This window comes from Brassica oleracea, chromosome C3, assembly GCF_000695525.1.
Source record: "Brassica oleracea var. oleracea cultivar TO1000 chromosome C3, BOL, whole genome shotgun sequence".
NCBI lineage: Eukaryota > Viridiplantae > Streptophyta > Magnoliopsida > Brassicales > Brassicaceae > Brassica > Brassica oleracea.
Genome location: NC_027750.1, coordinates 2,544,879 through 2,559,157, shown reverse-complemented (window position 1 = coordinate 2,559,157; position 14,279 = coordinate 2,544,879). Strand labels below are relative to the sequence as shown.

The 14,279-nt window shown below is 30.2% G+C and overlaps 2 protein-coding genes and 1 long non-coding RNA gene across 8 annotated transcripts in view; all 3 read right to left on the bottom strand.

Moving 5' to 3' along the window:
- Positions 1–3,317: 3,317 nt before the first annotated feature.
- Positions 3,318–6,445, bottom strand: LOC106333168. 3 transcript variants are annotated; one of them, XM_013771644.1, is made up of 6 exons: positions 5,676–6,445; positions 5,061–5,249; positions 4,772–4,933; positions 4,632–4,685; positions 3,832–3,969; positions 3,318–3,751 (listed from the first exon to the last, which is right to left on the bottom strand). In XM_013771644.1, exons 2-6 carry the CDS (start codon positions 5,247–5,249, stop codon positions 3,356–3,358), a joined length of 939 nt encoding a protein of 312 aa, XP_013627098.1. In that variant the 5' UTR covers positions 5,676–6,445; the 3' UTR covers positions 3,318–3,355. The 3 variants fall into 3 exon arrangements, with proteins under 3 accessions (XP_013627098.1, XP_013627099.1, XP_013627097.1); XM_013771645.1 differs by lacking the exon at positions 5,676–6,445 and having other exon boundaries at positions 5,061–5,104; positions 5,210–5,264; XM_013771643.1 differs by having other exon boundaries at positions 5,061–6,445.
- Positions 6,446–6,802: 357 nt separating this feature from the next.
- On the bottom strand, positions 6,803–8,406 carry LOC106333003. 4 transcript variants are annotated; one of them, XR_001268255.1, is made up of 4 exons: positions 8,066–8,406; positions 7,925–8,005; positions 7,741–7,837; positions 6,803–7,547 (listed from the first exon to the last, which is right to left on the bottom strand). It is a non-coding gene; the product is annotated as an uncharacterized LOC106333003 (long non-coding RNA). The 4 variants fall into 4 exon arrangements; XR_001268254.1 differs by having other exon boundaries at positions 7,741–8,005; XR_001268256.1 differs by lacking the exon at positions 7,741–7,837.
- A 4,778-nt stretch (positions 8,407–13,184) lies between these two features.
- LOC106333685 overlaps positions 13,185–14,279 on the bottom strand; it is a 2,595-nt gene continuing 1,500 nt past the window's right edge. The window contains exons 6-7 of the mRNA XM_013772098.1: positions 13,690–13,827; positions 13,185–13,609 (exon numbers count right to left, since the gene is read on the bottom strand). Of these exons, the coding sequence (XP_013627552.1) occupies positions 13,214–13,609; positions 13,690–13,827 (534 nt within the window). The 3' untranslated portion in view covers positions 13,185–13,213. The remainder of the gene's footprint in view (positions 13,610–13,689; positions 13,828–14,279) is intronic.

Below are 14,279 nucleotides of genomic sequence, written 5' to 3'. Positions count from 1 at the left end.
CTCGGTATTCCATAAGAATATTCCGACGGATTAGTATTTCCTCAGAATTCCGTCGGTATATTCCGAGGAAATTCCGAGGAAACCAAATTTTTCTCGCGATATTCCGAGGATTTCATTTTCCGTCGGAATGTCCGTCAGAATACCGCTGTTTTCTTGTAGTGTTTATCCGTTGACCTTTTTTATTATCATCTCGCATACGCTTGTTAACATGAATTAGGTTTTAAAAATCTTTGATATCTATGCATCTTCTTCTATCTCTTTGGTTGGTTGTGTTATATATGTGAAATATAGTAAGTTTTTCCTCTTATAAAAAATTATGGAGTAGATGTATGATTATGAAAATTAAGTATTGAGTCAACATAATAATATTGTAAGATCAAATGATATATAACAATATCTTTGTTTCAACCCACGAGTATCTTCAGTTTTGTAGTAGTGTAACTGCATCAAAAAGTTAGATACCTGATGCAGATACCATCATACTGATAGATCACAGAAAAAAAAAAGTATTTTCTTCAATACATTCTTCTTCTTGACTATTTTCTTTTTTTTCCGATATATTCTTCATAACATAGAATAAATAGTTAAATATTTGAATATATATGAAAAATGAGGTTCAAATTATTCATTATGATAACCGAAAACATTACTTTGTACCATTAGATTCCACAAGAATCTCCCCCGGTCCACCATCGCTACAAGAAAACACATCGTTCATGACGGTCAAAAACGTCCCTTTTATGTCGTTATCCATGATTTGAGTCGCATTTACAACATCCTAATAAATGTCCTTAATCGCGTGTCGTAAATTTTTTATGTCGTTAAAATGTCGTTAATTAGTGACAGATTTCTATGCGTGTTTCTTTTGTCCTTATATAGCGACAACCTGTCGTCACTAATATACCACTTATTTACGACATTTTTTTTTTTTTTTTTTGATCAATTACGACATTTGTTTCTGATGCTAAGTAACAACGTACCCATATGTTGCTAATTAGCTTCACTTTCTATTTTTTTTTTTTTTGTCACTGGGCAATCTCTGGAATACCGGAGGAGTCGAACCCGTGTGACTTGGGATCCAGTTCACTCTAATGTTTTACCACTAAGCTATTTAACGATGAAAATTAATGATGTCCCGGCAGTTCACTTTCTAAATGTCAATAATTAACGATGCAATGCCTAAATGTGGTATTTGAAAATTTTGTTTTAAATTATGTAACTAAAAACTTTCAGATTAAACCAATTACAGAAATGGAATTGGTTTGCAAAATAAATAATTAAAATTAGTTTATAAATAAAATCTGGTTTACAATTAAATTTGGTTAACAAACTAAACCGGTTTAAACATAAAATGGATTACAATACAAACCTTCATGCGACTTCGTTGTCTTGCGCCGTCAAGGTATGCCTGGGACTGAAGTGTCGTCATTTTGCTCCGGTCGCTTCAAGACCGTCTCTCTTGGCGGGATTCCGGAGCCTGAGGGGATTGAATATCGATTGATAGCTAGAGATGGAACCAGAGAGTGAGCGGCGATAGAAGCTGTGAGCGGTGGAGATAGGAGGAAGTCTTGAGTGATGAGCGGTGGAGGCAGAAGAGCCTTGAGCGGTGAATCTAAAAGGGTGAGGTGAGCAGTTGAGATACGAGGATGAGGTGAACGGTGGAGATAGGAGAGCCATGAGCAGTGGAGATAGGAGTAAGAATATGGAGATGAAACGAATGAGTAAGAAATAAAATATTATCGAAGTGTGGAAGGAGGAGAGAATGTGAGAAGAAACTGAAAACAAATCTGAAGGAGAAAGGAGAAGGGATAGGAGAAATATGAACCATTAGATTAAAAACTAATCAAGGGCGCAGATAGCAATCCTTGCAAAAAGATATTGGCCAATAAGAAATAAGAAACTTTTAAAGATTCAAAAATAATTGTAATTTTATTGCTGGTTAAATGTCGTTAATATGTCGTTTTAAAAACCCCAAATAACTGTAACTCATTTTTTAAGATTCACAAAAAGAAAAGTTTACAGCTTGCACACACTAATATTTCATTGTAAAGGTCGTATGCAATATCTTTTACACCAAGTTGTTGCTAATAATCGTAAAAATAAACGTAATCATATATCGTATAAGTCTTATAGAAATCTTGGAATAGCTAGTGATATTTGATTTTTTCAACGAAGGAAAAAGATATTAATATTGGATATATAATAATAGTAGGCTATAATATAATAACAAATAGTAAACATAGTATACCATGAATTTTAGATTTGGAGGTTTAAGACAAACATTTGTGGTTTAGGGATTGAAATTATCACCTATAAGATCAAATAGTTCTTTTGGCCAATAACCAATATGTGTATCTAGTCCATTGTATTTAAGAAAATAATATATAATAAATTTTGATTTTATAAATAAATGATCTATAATGAATATACTATATAATAAAATAATTATTTAATTAATAAAATAAAATAAATAAATAAATAAAAATAAAAAAATTTAGCAAAAAAACTCATATATTAAAAAATGAGAAAAATAAATAAAGATTTAAAAAAAATAAATAAAAAATAACAAAAAATTCAAAAAAAATATTAAGATCAAATTAAAATAGAGAAAAATAAAAAAAATCATAAATTTCAAAAGAAAAATGAAAATTCAAAAAAAAATAATTCATTTTCAAATATTTTTTTTTGATCAACATTCATTTTCAAATATAATGTCAGAAATTATCATTAGAGATATGTCAAAAACCGTATCATTGGAGATATGCCAAAAACTGTCATTTCCGACATATCTCCAATGACGGTTTTTGACATATCTCCAATGATAATATCTGACATTATATTCGAAAATGAAAAAAAACTTTTTTGAATTTTCAATTTTTTGAAATTTATTATTTATTTTCTGTATTTTAATTTGATCTTATTTATTTTTGAATTTTTAGCTATTTTTATTTAATTTTATAAATCTTTATTTATTTTTCTCACTTTTTTTTTAATTTATGAGTTTTTTGTTAAATTTTTCAATTTTTTTGTTTATTTATTAATTAAATAATTATTTTTGGAAAAATGGTTTTTAACCTGTTCAGTTGGTCATTTTTCTTCTATGAAAGTTTTTTATGATAAAAATGTCGCTTTGAAGGTTAAAAGTGTTAATGAAAAAACTTCAAAGTTTAAAGTGTTAGTAAATGACACTTTCAATATTTTTTATGCGATTTTCCCAAATATTTAATATTTTCTTTACACATAAATAAAAGATTTAAATACTTGAATATGAAACATAAATTCCAAATTATTCATTATTCATTATGATAACCGAAAACATTACTTTGTACCATTAATAAGATTCAACAAGTTACTACTAGATTCCACAAGAATCTCCCCCCGGTCCACCATATGTAAACAAAATGGATTCTTTGAAGGAAATACCTTTCTTACCATCCTTTAAGCCATAACATTTGTTGTTATCTAATACCTTTTCTAAATTATATTTGTTACTTTCTTGGACTATAAACTCAGAATCTAAGATTTCAAGGTTTTTAACATGTGCAGACGCTTTTTCATCTTCAGTTGGTAGAAGACCATTACCCATCGGCGGACTTATACCAGATGAAGAAGCCCGGACTGCTCCCGTAACTCCAACCATATCCACACTATTAGCTATAAGATCAAATAGTTCTTTTGGCCAGTAACCAATATGTGTATCTGGTCCTCTGTATTTTACATCTGTTGTCCACCAATTTCCTGTTATTTTATCCTTTAATATATTCAAAAATACACACATATTAACTACTAGAAAACATGTTAGTAACATAAATTTAAGTATATTCATCTTACTTGTAAAATACTAGTATAGACTGCTCTTTCTCCTTGTCCTTTGCCGGGATAAGGAAAAGGTGCACTTAAAAGATCAGTTTTTGACACTTGAACAAAACCAGGACATATTGTATTATAACAGCCTGCTCCATTAGCACCCTAACAATATTCAATTTGAAAATATAAATATAACTTAGATGACAATTGACAATTAATTCAAGCTAATGTACATAAAAGTTTAAAAGACCTTTTAAGAATTATACTATAAGAATAACTATGCATTAAATTAATTACTGATAAATATATTTGTTAGTTATTTATATTTAAGTACTATAAAATATTAATAACACTGTCCATATATTTCTTTTTTTCTCCATATTTTTATTTTTCATTTAGTATTAACCTGCATAATTATAATAACTAAATTGTTTGGTTAGTCAAATAGGAAAAAACATAATTTACGAGACAAAATCAAAAGAGTGAAATCTAGTACTATGTTTCAAATAGTTTGGCTTAACATTTAAAAATAAAAAAAGATGAGTATTCATTCCATTTAGTATTGTTACTGTTAGTTTATTTTTTTTATACTTTGAATGCATATTTTTAATATACTATTAATTTAATATTTTTGAAAGAAGATTCAGGAATAAAAACTATGTTTCACTTAAGAAAATTTAGAAAATATAATTTACAATTACTTATCCCTAATGAATATGAAAAGCAATCTTGTAAAACAAAGAAAATTACTATTAACACACTTATCCATGGTTTGAAATACGCCATGTAATTAGGATTATATTGATAATGTATAATATATTCACCTTCCAAAATCCATAACTCCATGTGCGATTGTCACCAAATAAACTTGGATTCACCTATATATATATATCATCAAATTAATTAAAGCATTCTACATTTTAAAGTAAGAAGGTTTACTAAATAGCATCAACATTGATTTTACCATCCAACCAGTTTGGATAGAGTTAACTTTGTTGTTAACTCCACTTTCTACATATATGGCAGTGTAGGAAATCTGGTCGTTACTAACGTTCAAATCATGCACACTCATCCAAGCAGCCAAACCATGGTAAGGGCTTTTATCTTGTGTTCTAACTCCGGCAAACTTCAAAATTCCAAATTTATATCAAATATATATATATATTTCAGATTATAGATTTCTGTTTCTGTAACATAAAATTTTCAGATTATAGATATTTGCAAAATTTAACCATTTCAAAAGTTGTACTTACATGTGTTTCATGGCTTTCGACCGTAAGTGGAGTAGAATGTTTTTCTGCCCAATATTTACCATTTGCAACATATTCATTTGTGTTCCTTTGTATAGGAACCATTCCATTTGGACAGTCGATGGTTCTTTTAATTTTATTTCCTTTTTTACCTTTATATTTTGGGTTAAGTATCGAAAAAGATGGTTCCATCTATTCAAATTAGATAGATACACAATAAGTATATTATGTGAAATCAAACTATATTATATAATGTAAATAATCTAGCGTTTCTCCAGATTGTCATTTTTAAGATATAAGAAAATCATGATGTACGAATAATCATGACAAGGAATAACGAGGTATCTAATCAATAATACCTAATGGTACAACTATGACCAGACTAGCTAGTCAATTTAAACCCTAATCTGGGTTGCGGTTAGTTATACCGGTTAGTGAAGTGGTGCAGTGATTGACCTGATGACATTTATCTTGACATAGTCTTCATGCTACCATTAATTTGATAAAAATCAGGACCAAGCAAGTAATGCTTAATCTATTGCAAATCTTGCCTTCTCTGCTGACTAAAAAAGACTTAAAAATCAATGGAAAGACATCATAGAAACGAAAGTACGTTACATCTTATACGCCGTGATGTAGACGCTGCCACCAGACCCACCACCACCTTTAGCTCCTCCATAACCTCCTCCCGCCAAAAGGCTCCCATTAACATCCAGAAACTGCGTTACATTCATCTTCACTCTCCCACCCCCTCCTCCCCCATAATCAATCTCCCTGCTCGTCGACCCGCCTTTACTCCCATAACTCCACGGCTCATCCAGAGTCGACCACGAGTACGCATCCCCACCCCCACACATCTTCCGCAAGCTTCTTAGTATCAGTCAAACAACAAGCTCCCCTCCCACCATCAATCCCCTGCGGCGTCCCACTGGTCTGCGCCGGAGGGCTCCCAGCTAAACCCGTCGTGTTCACAGCCGATCCATCAGCAAAGCTAGCGTTACCAGCCGAAAGCTCAAAGGTCCCAGCAACAATCGTGGACTCAGCTCCCAGAGACAAGTTCCCAGAGACATTGATAGCTATAGAGCAACCAAGCAGTGAAACTTAACACATCTTTAGGATGATGAAATTACCCTTCCCAGCATCTTTAGTAGGGTTCAAATCGGCGACTCTGAATCCGAATCCGGGTCTAAACCACCCGAATTGGGCTCGACAATGGCGAATCGGTAGCTTGAGCTAGGGTTTACGGCAAAAACCGCAACAGAATTGAAATCGAGCCATCTAGTAGTTTCGTCAACAGTCATCACAGACGAAGTCCACTGAGGTTTTCGATTCGATCCCAATTCGGATCATTGAGCTTAGGGTTGACGCGAAATTGAAAACTCGGAAGACCCGACTATGCTTCATACAGCAACATACACATGTTTTATATTAGACTATAGTTTCGAGCAAAAAAAAAAAAAAAAAAGTCACCGTCTCAAATACATGATGTCGTCTTCCATAAAATATATTGACTCAGTCTACGCAATTTTTCAAGCACAATATTGAGCACGTGATGACCAGTGTCTCATTCTACATAATAATATGTGCCTTCGTCAAAATCTCATACCTTCGATACGTTTAATTTAAAATCAAGCAACAAACGTTTGCTCAGAATAGAAAGACATGTAGCGCAAGTTTACAATATACGGTTAGGAGAGATAAATCTATGTGCGACATTGTCAATGAATGTAATTGCTCAGTGTATTTACAAATTTGAATTTTGATAGCTCTTTTTACCATTATTACTTGCTGGTTAAATAGTATAGTAATCTCTGTTAGCCAACAAAACTTTCAAAAATAAAGAATAAACTTAATGACTAAAAAACAAATGAATTGAAGTCTCTCATCTCTCCTGTAGAAATCTTTATTTTCAAGTCTTGGCACGCTTGCTGTTGGGCTCAAGCGCAGACTTGGACTCTCTTCCCTTAGCGTACCATTCAGAGCCCCTAACTCCTTCAGTTGTTCCCTCTTGTCCACTGGCTTTAGGAGCGACTCCAGGAATTGCACTGCATGCTCCAATCTAGAGTTTATTATGTCCTCTGCAAGCTCGGCTTCGATCAGTAAATGGATGTTTGTAACCTTGCTTACCTTTGAGCAAGGTAAACACCCTACAGTGTGTTGCAAGCTCAAAATGAAGCTTTCCATTTGTGAGCGCTGGACCAAGGGATCTAAAAGGACTGCCAGGCTCATATATATCAAGGTCGGAGAGCGAAGCCAACTTTTGTCTCTCTTGTATCAAATCAGACAAGTACCTCTCACGATCAGTGGAAGCTTCCAGGAAGGATCCTCTCTTCCACCTTCGCCGGATTCCATCATATCTGCCACTCGGAGATAGTGAAGAGAAGATGTGGCGGAGGATCTGCCGCCGATCAAAAACTATAACTTCTCTGTGGGAAGAAGGAGACGGACGTAACACACGTTCCATATCCGCAGTGCCTCCACATCAATATCCTGCAAATCAATCCAAGTATGAGAAGACGATATTTCAAAAGTTAAAACACAATTAAAGATATATATATTTCTCAGGAAGACCAGTGATCGAGCAAATCATTAGCTGGAACATATTTAACTGAGTATGAAGCTAATTCTAATTTTTAAAACTTTTTAATAGCAGATCTGGAGTATACATTCAACAGAATCTGACCTATACAATACCACTGGGAACCACTTCCAACACAAAAGGATTGATTCATCGTTGGCTATATTCAGTTTTTCCACTCCCCGGATTCCGGTTTCAGAGGCTGGATCTCATTGATTACAGCGCTCAATATCTCGTGTACAAAGAAATAACTTTTGAGAATATGACTATGAGGTTATAACAAAAATACCTGACCTTCCTACTGCGAAGCCTTGCTTGCGTAAGCTATACCTGGAAATCTCAGTGGAAAGGAATTGTTTCAGAAATCAAACTGCAAAAAAAAAAAAAAAAAAACCTCAGAATAACATATAACGACCATGTTTTTCCTCACCTGGATTATCTAAGAAGCATGATATACAAGTCTACAACATTCAAACATGTAATCACGGGAAAAAAAACTTGTGAAGATTCATCCTACTCTCAACCCACTCCAATTTATAGGGTCTGAGGTGCTTCGGTTCTCATTGTATGGGAAGGGAGACAGAGAGTTCGAAATTGTCAATGAGTTTAATGAGAATAACATTTATTGACCTAAGTTAAGAGGAATACATTGAATTGAACCAAAAGGAAGAGATGAATATGAAGAGACAGGAGAGGTGGAAGAGGTGGAGAGTAGAGAAAAAGAAATCGTGTTTCTGCAGACTTATGAAAAACAGGCAGAGATGGTGAGGTTGAAAGGGTCGACGAAGGAAAACAATGAAAACCTAACGGCAGAGCTTGTTTTTTATCGGGCCATTTTCTTTACCGGGCCATCTAACCAATTTTTTTTAGTGGGTCGTATAACCAAACAATGAGACTTGAACTAAAATGTATTAAAATTCAATATATCAAACCAAACGCGAAGTCTTTGCGGAGACTTAATGACCGCCAATATCAGCATGGGATCTACAAATAATAAGAAGATGTTGATACCAGCACGTCATGGACTTCACAATGAAACGGCCCAACAACAAAACACAGGCACAGCTATTAAAACCCACGAAACAACATACAAATGAAACGCGGATAGGAGGTGCGTTTAAACACCTGTCGACTCCTGACAACCCATTTAGTGACGTGGCTCACTGTAAAATAAGGGAGTTTCCTATTTATGTTATTAGATTTGCATTTTGATCGATATAATCACACATTATCTTTATAATTTATAAATATTTTCTCGTTTATTGTTTTATTTCTTAAAAAAATTATATCTGATAAATATTTTAAATTTTGTTTGCAGATTTTAAATTTTACATATAAAATTAAATAAAACTTTAAAATAAGATTTCAAAAATTTTAAGCTAGATTTGGACAATAATAATATACAAAAAAAAACTTAACAAAAAGATTTTAAAAAATTACATGAAGACATAACTATTACACAAATTTAAATATTGCAATAACACTAATAGTCAGGTAAGTTTAATCCGAAACCTTCAAATTTTCAAATATTGTCCAAATTTTTTGTGTAACTGATGATCGTTGTTGTTGTTGTTTTTTTTTGATGTTTTTTTCGTACAATTCTTTCTTTTTCATATTGAATATATTCACGAGTATTAATATCATCAAAAAGAAATTAGTTTTTTAGCAATATTTTATGTTTCTCTTACTTTCTTTTTCCGATCTAATGTATTTACAAGTATCAATATTACCAGATTTCAACAACTTTTAGTTTGTAATCTACAAAGTAAAAATGAGGAGAGCTATATTTACTTCGAAATGCACTAATAGATCATATGCATTACGAAAATCATTTTATGAAATAATATGATATTTTGTTTGAAGTTTAATATTAATTAAATTATTTTTATTTATTTATTTATATTTAATAGAATAATTTATTAATTAATATTGTTGTAATATGTATGTGCTAGTTACTTACAATTTTTTTATGAATTCAAATTAGTTATGACAAATATAATGACCATATTGTAAACTATAAATATAAATAGTTTTGAGGTTGAGTTTGAAGTTTTGCGTCTGGAGAAGAACACTTTTAAATTTCAAATATAGAGTTTCTTAAACTTCAAAATAGAGTTTCTTTTTTAAATTGTCAATTTTTTAACGATTCTAAAACATCTCCATACAACAACAAAACATGCTGTGAAGAACCAACAAAATATCATCAAGTATCTTTGCGGTTGCTTCACTATGACCAAATCGCAATTTTGATTTTGAAACCAAAATTGAAATTGTTCATTTTCTTCCATTTTCATGACAATGGTACCCCAAAGTGGCTTCCATAGCATTTGCTTCCAAAGCAAAGCGAGTAGGATGAATTCCTTGCCGCTTGAATCTGAATTCAGTAGAATTATATTGGTTGTTTTGTCGTCGGTCATGGCTAGATGATTGGAGATTGCACCATCGAATGGGAAAGAAACTAAACTACTCTCCAATCCGATGTAAAAACATCGCTTCTCCACAAAAGAAAAGAACAATAGATATAAAATCATCAGAAGAAATCATACTGATCAAAATTATTGTTTAAGTAATCAAGAGAAGAAGATCGCCTTCTTCATCGCACATAACTGTCGCGAGAGAGACTTGGAATGTTTTAGCAGGCATTATCAATCACGAACAAATTGTTATTTATAAAACCTATCTAAACTTTCCATCATATTAAGCTTTAGACATTTACTTTTATTAGAAAGAATAAATTCACCTCAAATAGGTAACTCGTGTATGCAGGGCAGGGAATGTTCAGTCTATTGATTAGTTTAATTTATAACGATTATGCAGGGCTGGCCTTGATCATACTGAATGAAATATTTGTAATAGGTCCCCAGACTTTTTGGAAAATATTTCATAGACATAAGTCTTCAAAAACAGATTTTAGGCCCCCAACTTAGTAAAAACTATTTTTACATAGACGTTAACACAAGCATCCAAAATCTCAGAGCCGGTCCTGTCATTATGGATAAGGAATCATAGTCCATGTATTCTTTATTCATACCTCATAACCACACATGTCAGCTGTTATAAAACTTATTAGGATAAGACCTGCGCTTTGCGCATAGTGCATTTTTATGAAAGTTATTTAAAAAATATTGTATGGAAAATAAAATTTATATTCGTGATCAAATTAATATTTTGGCCCTTAAACAATTTTTTTATTTTTTTGTTAATTATATAATTTTTTTACTATTGAGCTGATTCAATTTTTAAAATATTTTAGGTCAAAAAATCATTTATCGCATAAGAACCTAGCGTTTAGGCAGAAGAATCTCATGCCTACTATTTGGTTACAATGAAAGTACGTCAGTTTGGTGTTATATTATGATTTACCAATTTAAAAGTTAATTATGGTTACGAGAAGTTTACGTTCACGTGTCAATACTATATATCTTCAGTATTTTTCTCTTTTTGTGTTGGTTTTTTCATTTTGATTATTGCTCGATATAAATATTGATTTTTGAGTGTATACTCATTTTGTTCTTTTCTTTTGGCCTAAGATTTAAAAAAAGTAAGATTTAAAATTATTAAAGAGATACATACTTAGATTAATCCGCGCCTTGTGGAGAAGAAATATTTTTATTTATTACTTTCATGTATTTTTCATATTATGAAATAATAAAAAAATAATTATATATCAAATAACAAAAAAATAAATTACTATTATGTAATAAATTGGTGTAAACATATAAATCAAACGACCGCTCTCGTTTATTCACAATTTTAGAATAAATAAATCAAAACAATCAATCTTATATATCGTATATGATATATAATTAAATTTAAATGATATTAACATAAATATATAGTATAATTTTAATATGAATATTTATTAAATAAGGTTTCTACTCATATTATTATATGATTCTTTACATATTTGTGTAACAAAATTTAACACCAACGATTTTTGTAATATAGAATGTTTAGTGGTTTTAATAATTTATAATCGTATAAAAAAAGAAAAATTCAAAGTTAAAATATTAACTTTTCAATAAATATTCAATGCAAATATCAAAAGATAAGTATGTGTTTTCATATGATGTATAATTTAATTTAAACGATATGAAATATATATTAACATAAACACCTATTAAAAAATTTATTAATTCTTAAGATAATTATTATTATATCTTATTATAGAAAAAAATTAAACTTTGATCACAAAAGTATATGTGAAACTTTTAATAGTTTTAGTAATTTATATTCATTTTGAAAAATTCAAAATACAACATATACAAAAAATCTAAAATTTTATCATATGATTAATGTAATTGTGTGCTTTATTTTAATAATAAATAATTAAACAAAATGATAAAAAAGTAATTAGATAATTAGCAAAATTTTTTAATTAAAATTATTAATTTCCATATATATCTTAATCATATTAGTTAATTGAGTAGCTTTTATTGAAGGAAATAATATATAATAAATTTCAATTTGATAAATAAATGGTTCATAATGAACATACTATATAATATAACATTCCGTAATAATAATTTAATTTTGGACTAACAAAATTATTAATTGATTCTTAAACCGCCACATAGACAGAGTTGACATTCTAATTAAGTAACTTTTAATCAAAACTCATTTTTAATTGATACAAATTTAAAATTACAATTTTTAAATGTTTCTTAATTAATATATAGGAGATAACAATTTTTGAGCCAATTTTGTATAGTTCATTGACATTCGTCAGCAATTTTGATGTGATTTCTCTCATCAAAATTCATAAGTGTAGTTGCTTTTTACCAAAAAAAAGTGTAGTTGCTCGCCTTTTTCTTTTATCTCTCTCTGACTTTTCGGTTGACTAATATATTTCCCTCTCTTTTGTTTGTTAAGTCATTCATTTTTTTGGTTCAAACAAAAGCAAACTAATATGGACCATCATGCGTATATAGTCGAACAAAAATATAATTTCTAAAATGTATGGAAGGAATCATCGACTCTAAAATGTATTTTTTTCTCCAACTCTTACATTTATAAATTTACATTTCTATTTATCTGTTGACCCCTTTTTATTTATCATCTCACATACTATTTGATAATATATCCAAAACACATTAAGTTTTCCAAAACTTTTAAAACTTTTGATAGATCTATGTAATATATCTTCTTCTATCTCTTTGGTTAGTTGGTTTATATATCCAAAACACATTAAGTTTTCCTTTTATAAACAAGTATTGAGTTTTTCTTAAAAGGAAAAAAAAAAGTATTGAGTAAACGTACGATTATAAAAAATATTAAGTACTGACTGAACATATCTAATTGTAAAGATCAATTGATATATAGCAATGTCTTTGTTTTAACCCGATCTTCAGTTTTGTAACATTGTAGTTGCATCAAGAAGTTAGATACTTGATACAGTTACAATCATATACCATATCACATTGATAGTTCACAGACAAAAAATATTTAATATTTTCTTTACACATAAATAAAAGATTTAAATACTTGAATATGAAACATAAATTCCAAATTATTCATTATTCATTATGATAACCGAAAACATTACTTTATACCATTAATTAGATTCAACAAGTTACTACTAGATTCCACAAGAATCTCCCCCAGGTCCACCATATGTAAACAAAATGGATTCTTTGAAGGAAATACCTTTCTTACCATCCTTTAAGCCATAACATTTGTTGTTATCTAATACCTTTTCTAAATTATATTTGTTACTTTCTTGGACTATAAACTCAGAATCTAAGATTTCAAGGTTTTTAACATGTGCAGACGCTTTTTCATCTTCAGTTGGTAGAAGACCATTACCCATCGGCGGACTTATACCAGATGAAGAAGCCCGGACTGCTCCCGTAACTCCAACCATATCCACACTATTAGCTATAAGATCAAATAGTTCTTTTGGCCAATAACCAATATGTATATCTGGTCCCCTGTATTTTACATCTGTTGTCCACCAATTTCCTGTTATTTTATCCTTTAATATATTCAAAAATACACACATATTAACTACTAGAAAACATGTTAGTAACATAAATTTAAGTATATTCATCTTACTTGTAAAATACTAGTATAGACTGCTCTTTCTCCTTGTCCTTTGCCGGGATAAGGAAAAGGTGCACTTAAAAGATCAGTTTTTGACACTTGAACAAAACCAGGACATATTGTATTATAACAGCCTGCTCCATTAGCACCCTAACAATATTCAATTTGAAAATATAAATATAACTTAGATGACAATTGACAATTAATTCAAGCTAATGTACATAAAAGTTTAAAAGACCTTTTAAGAATTATACTATAAGAATAACTATGCATTAAATTAATTACTGATAAATATATTTGTTAGTTATTTATATTTAAGTACTATAAAATATTAATAACACTGTCCATATATTTCTTTTTTTCTCCATATTTTTATTTTTCATTTAGTATTAACCTGCATAATTATAATAACTAAATTGTTTGGTTAGTCAAATAGGAAAAAACATAATTTACGAGACAAAATCAAAAGAGTGAAATCTAGTACTATGTTTCAAATAGTTTGGCTTAACATTTAAAAATAAAAAAAAGATGAGTATTCATTCCATTTAGTATTGTTACTGTTAGTTTAATTTTTTATACTTTGAATGCATATTTTTAATATA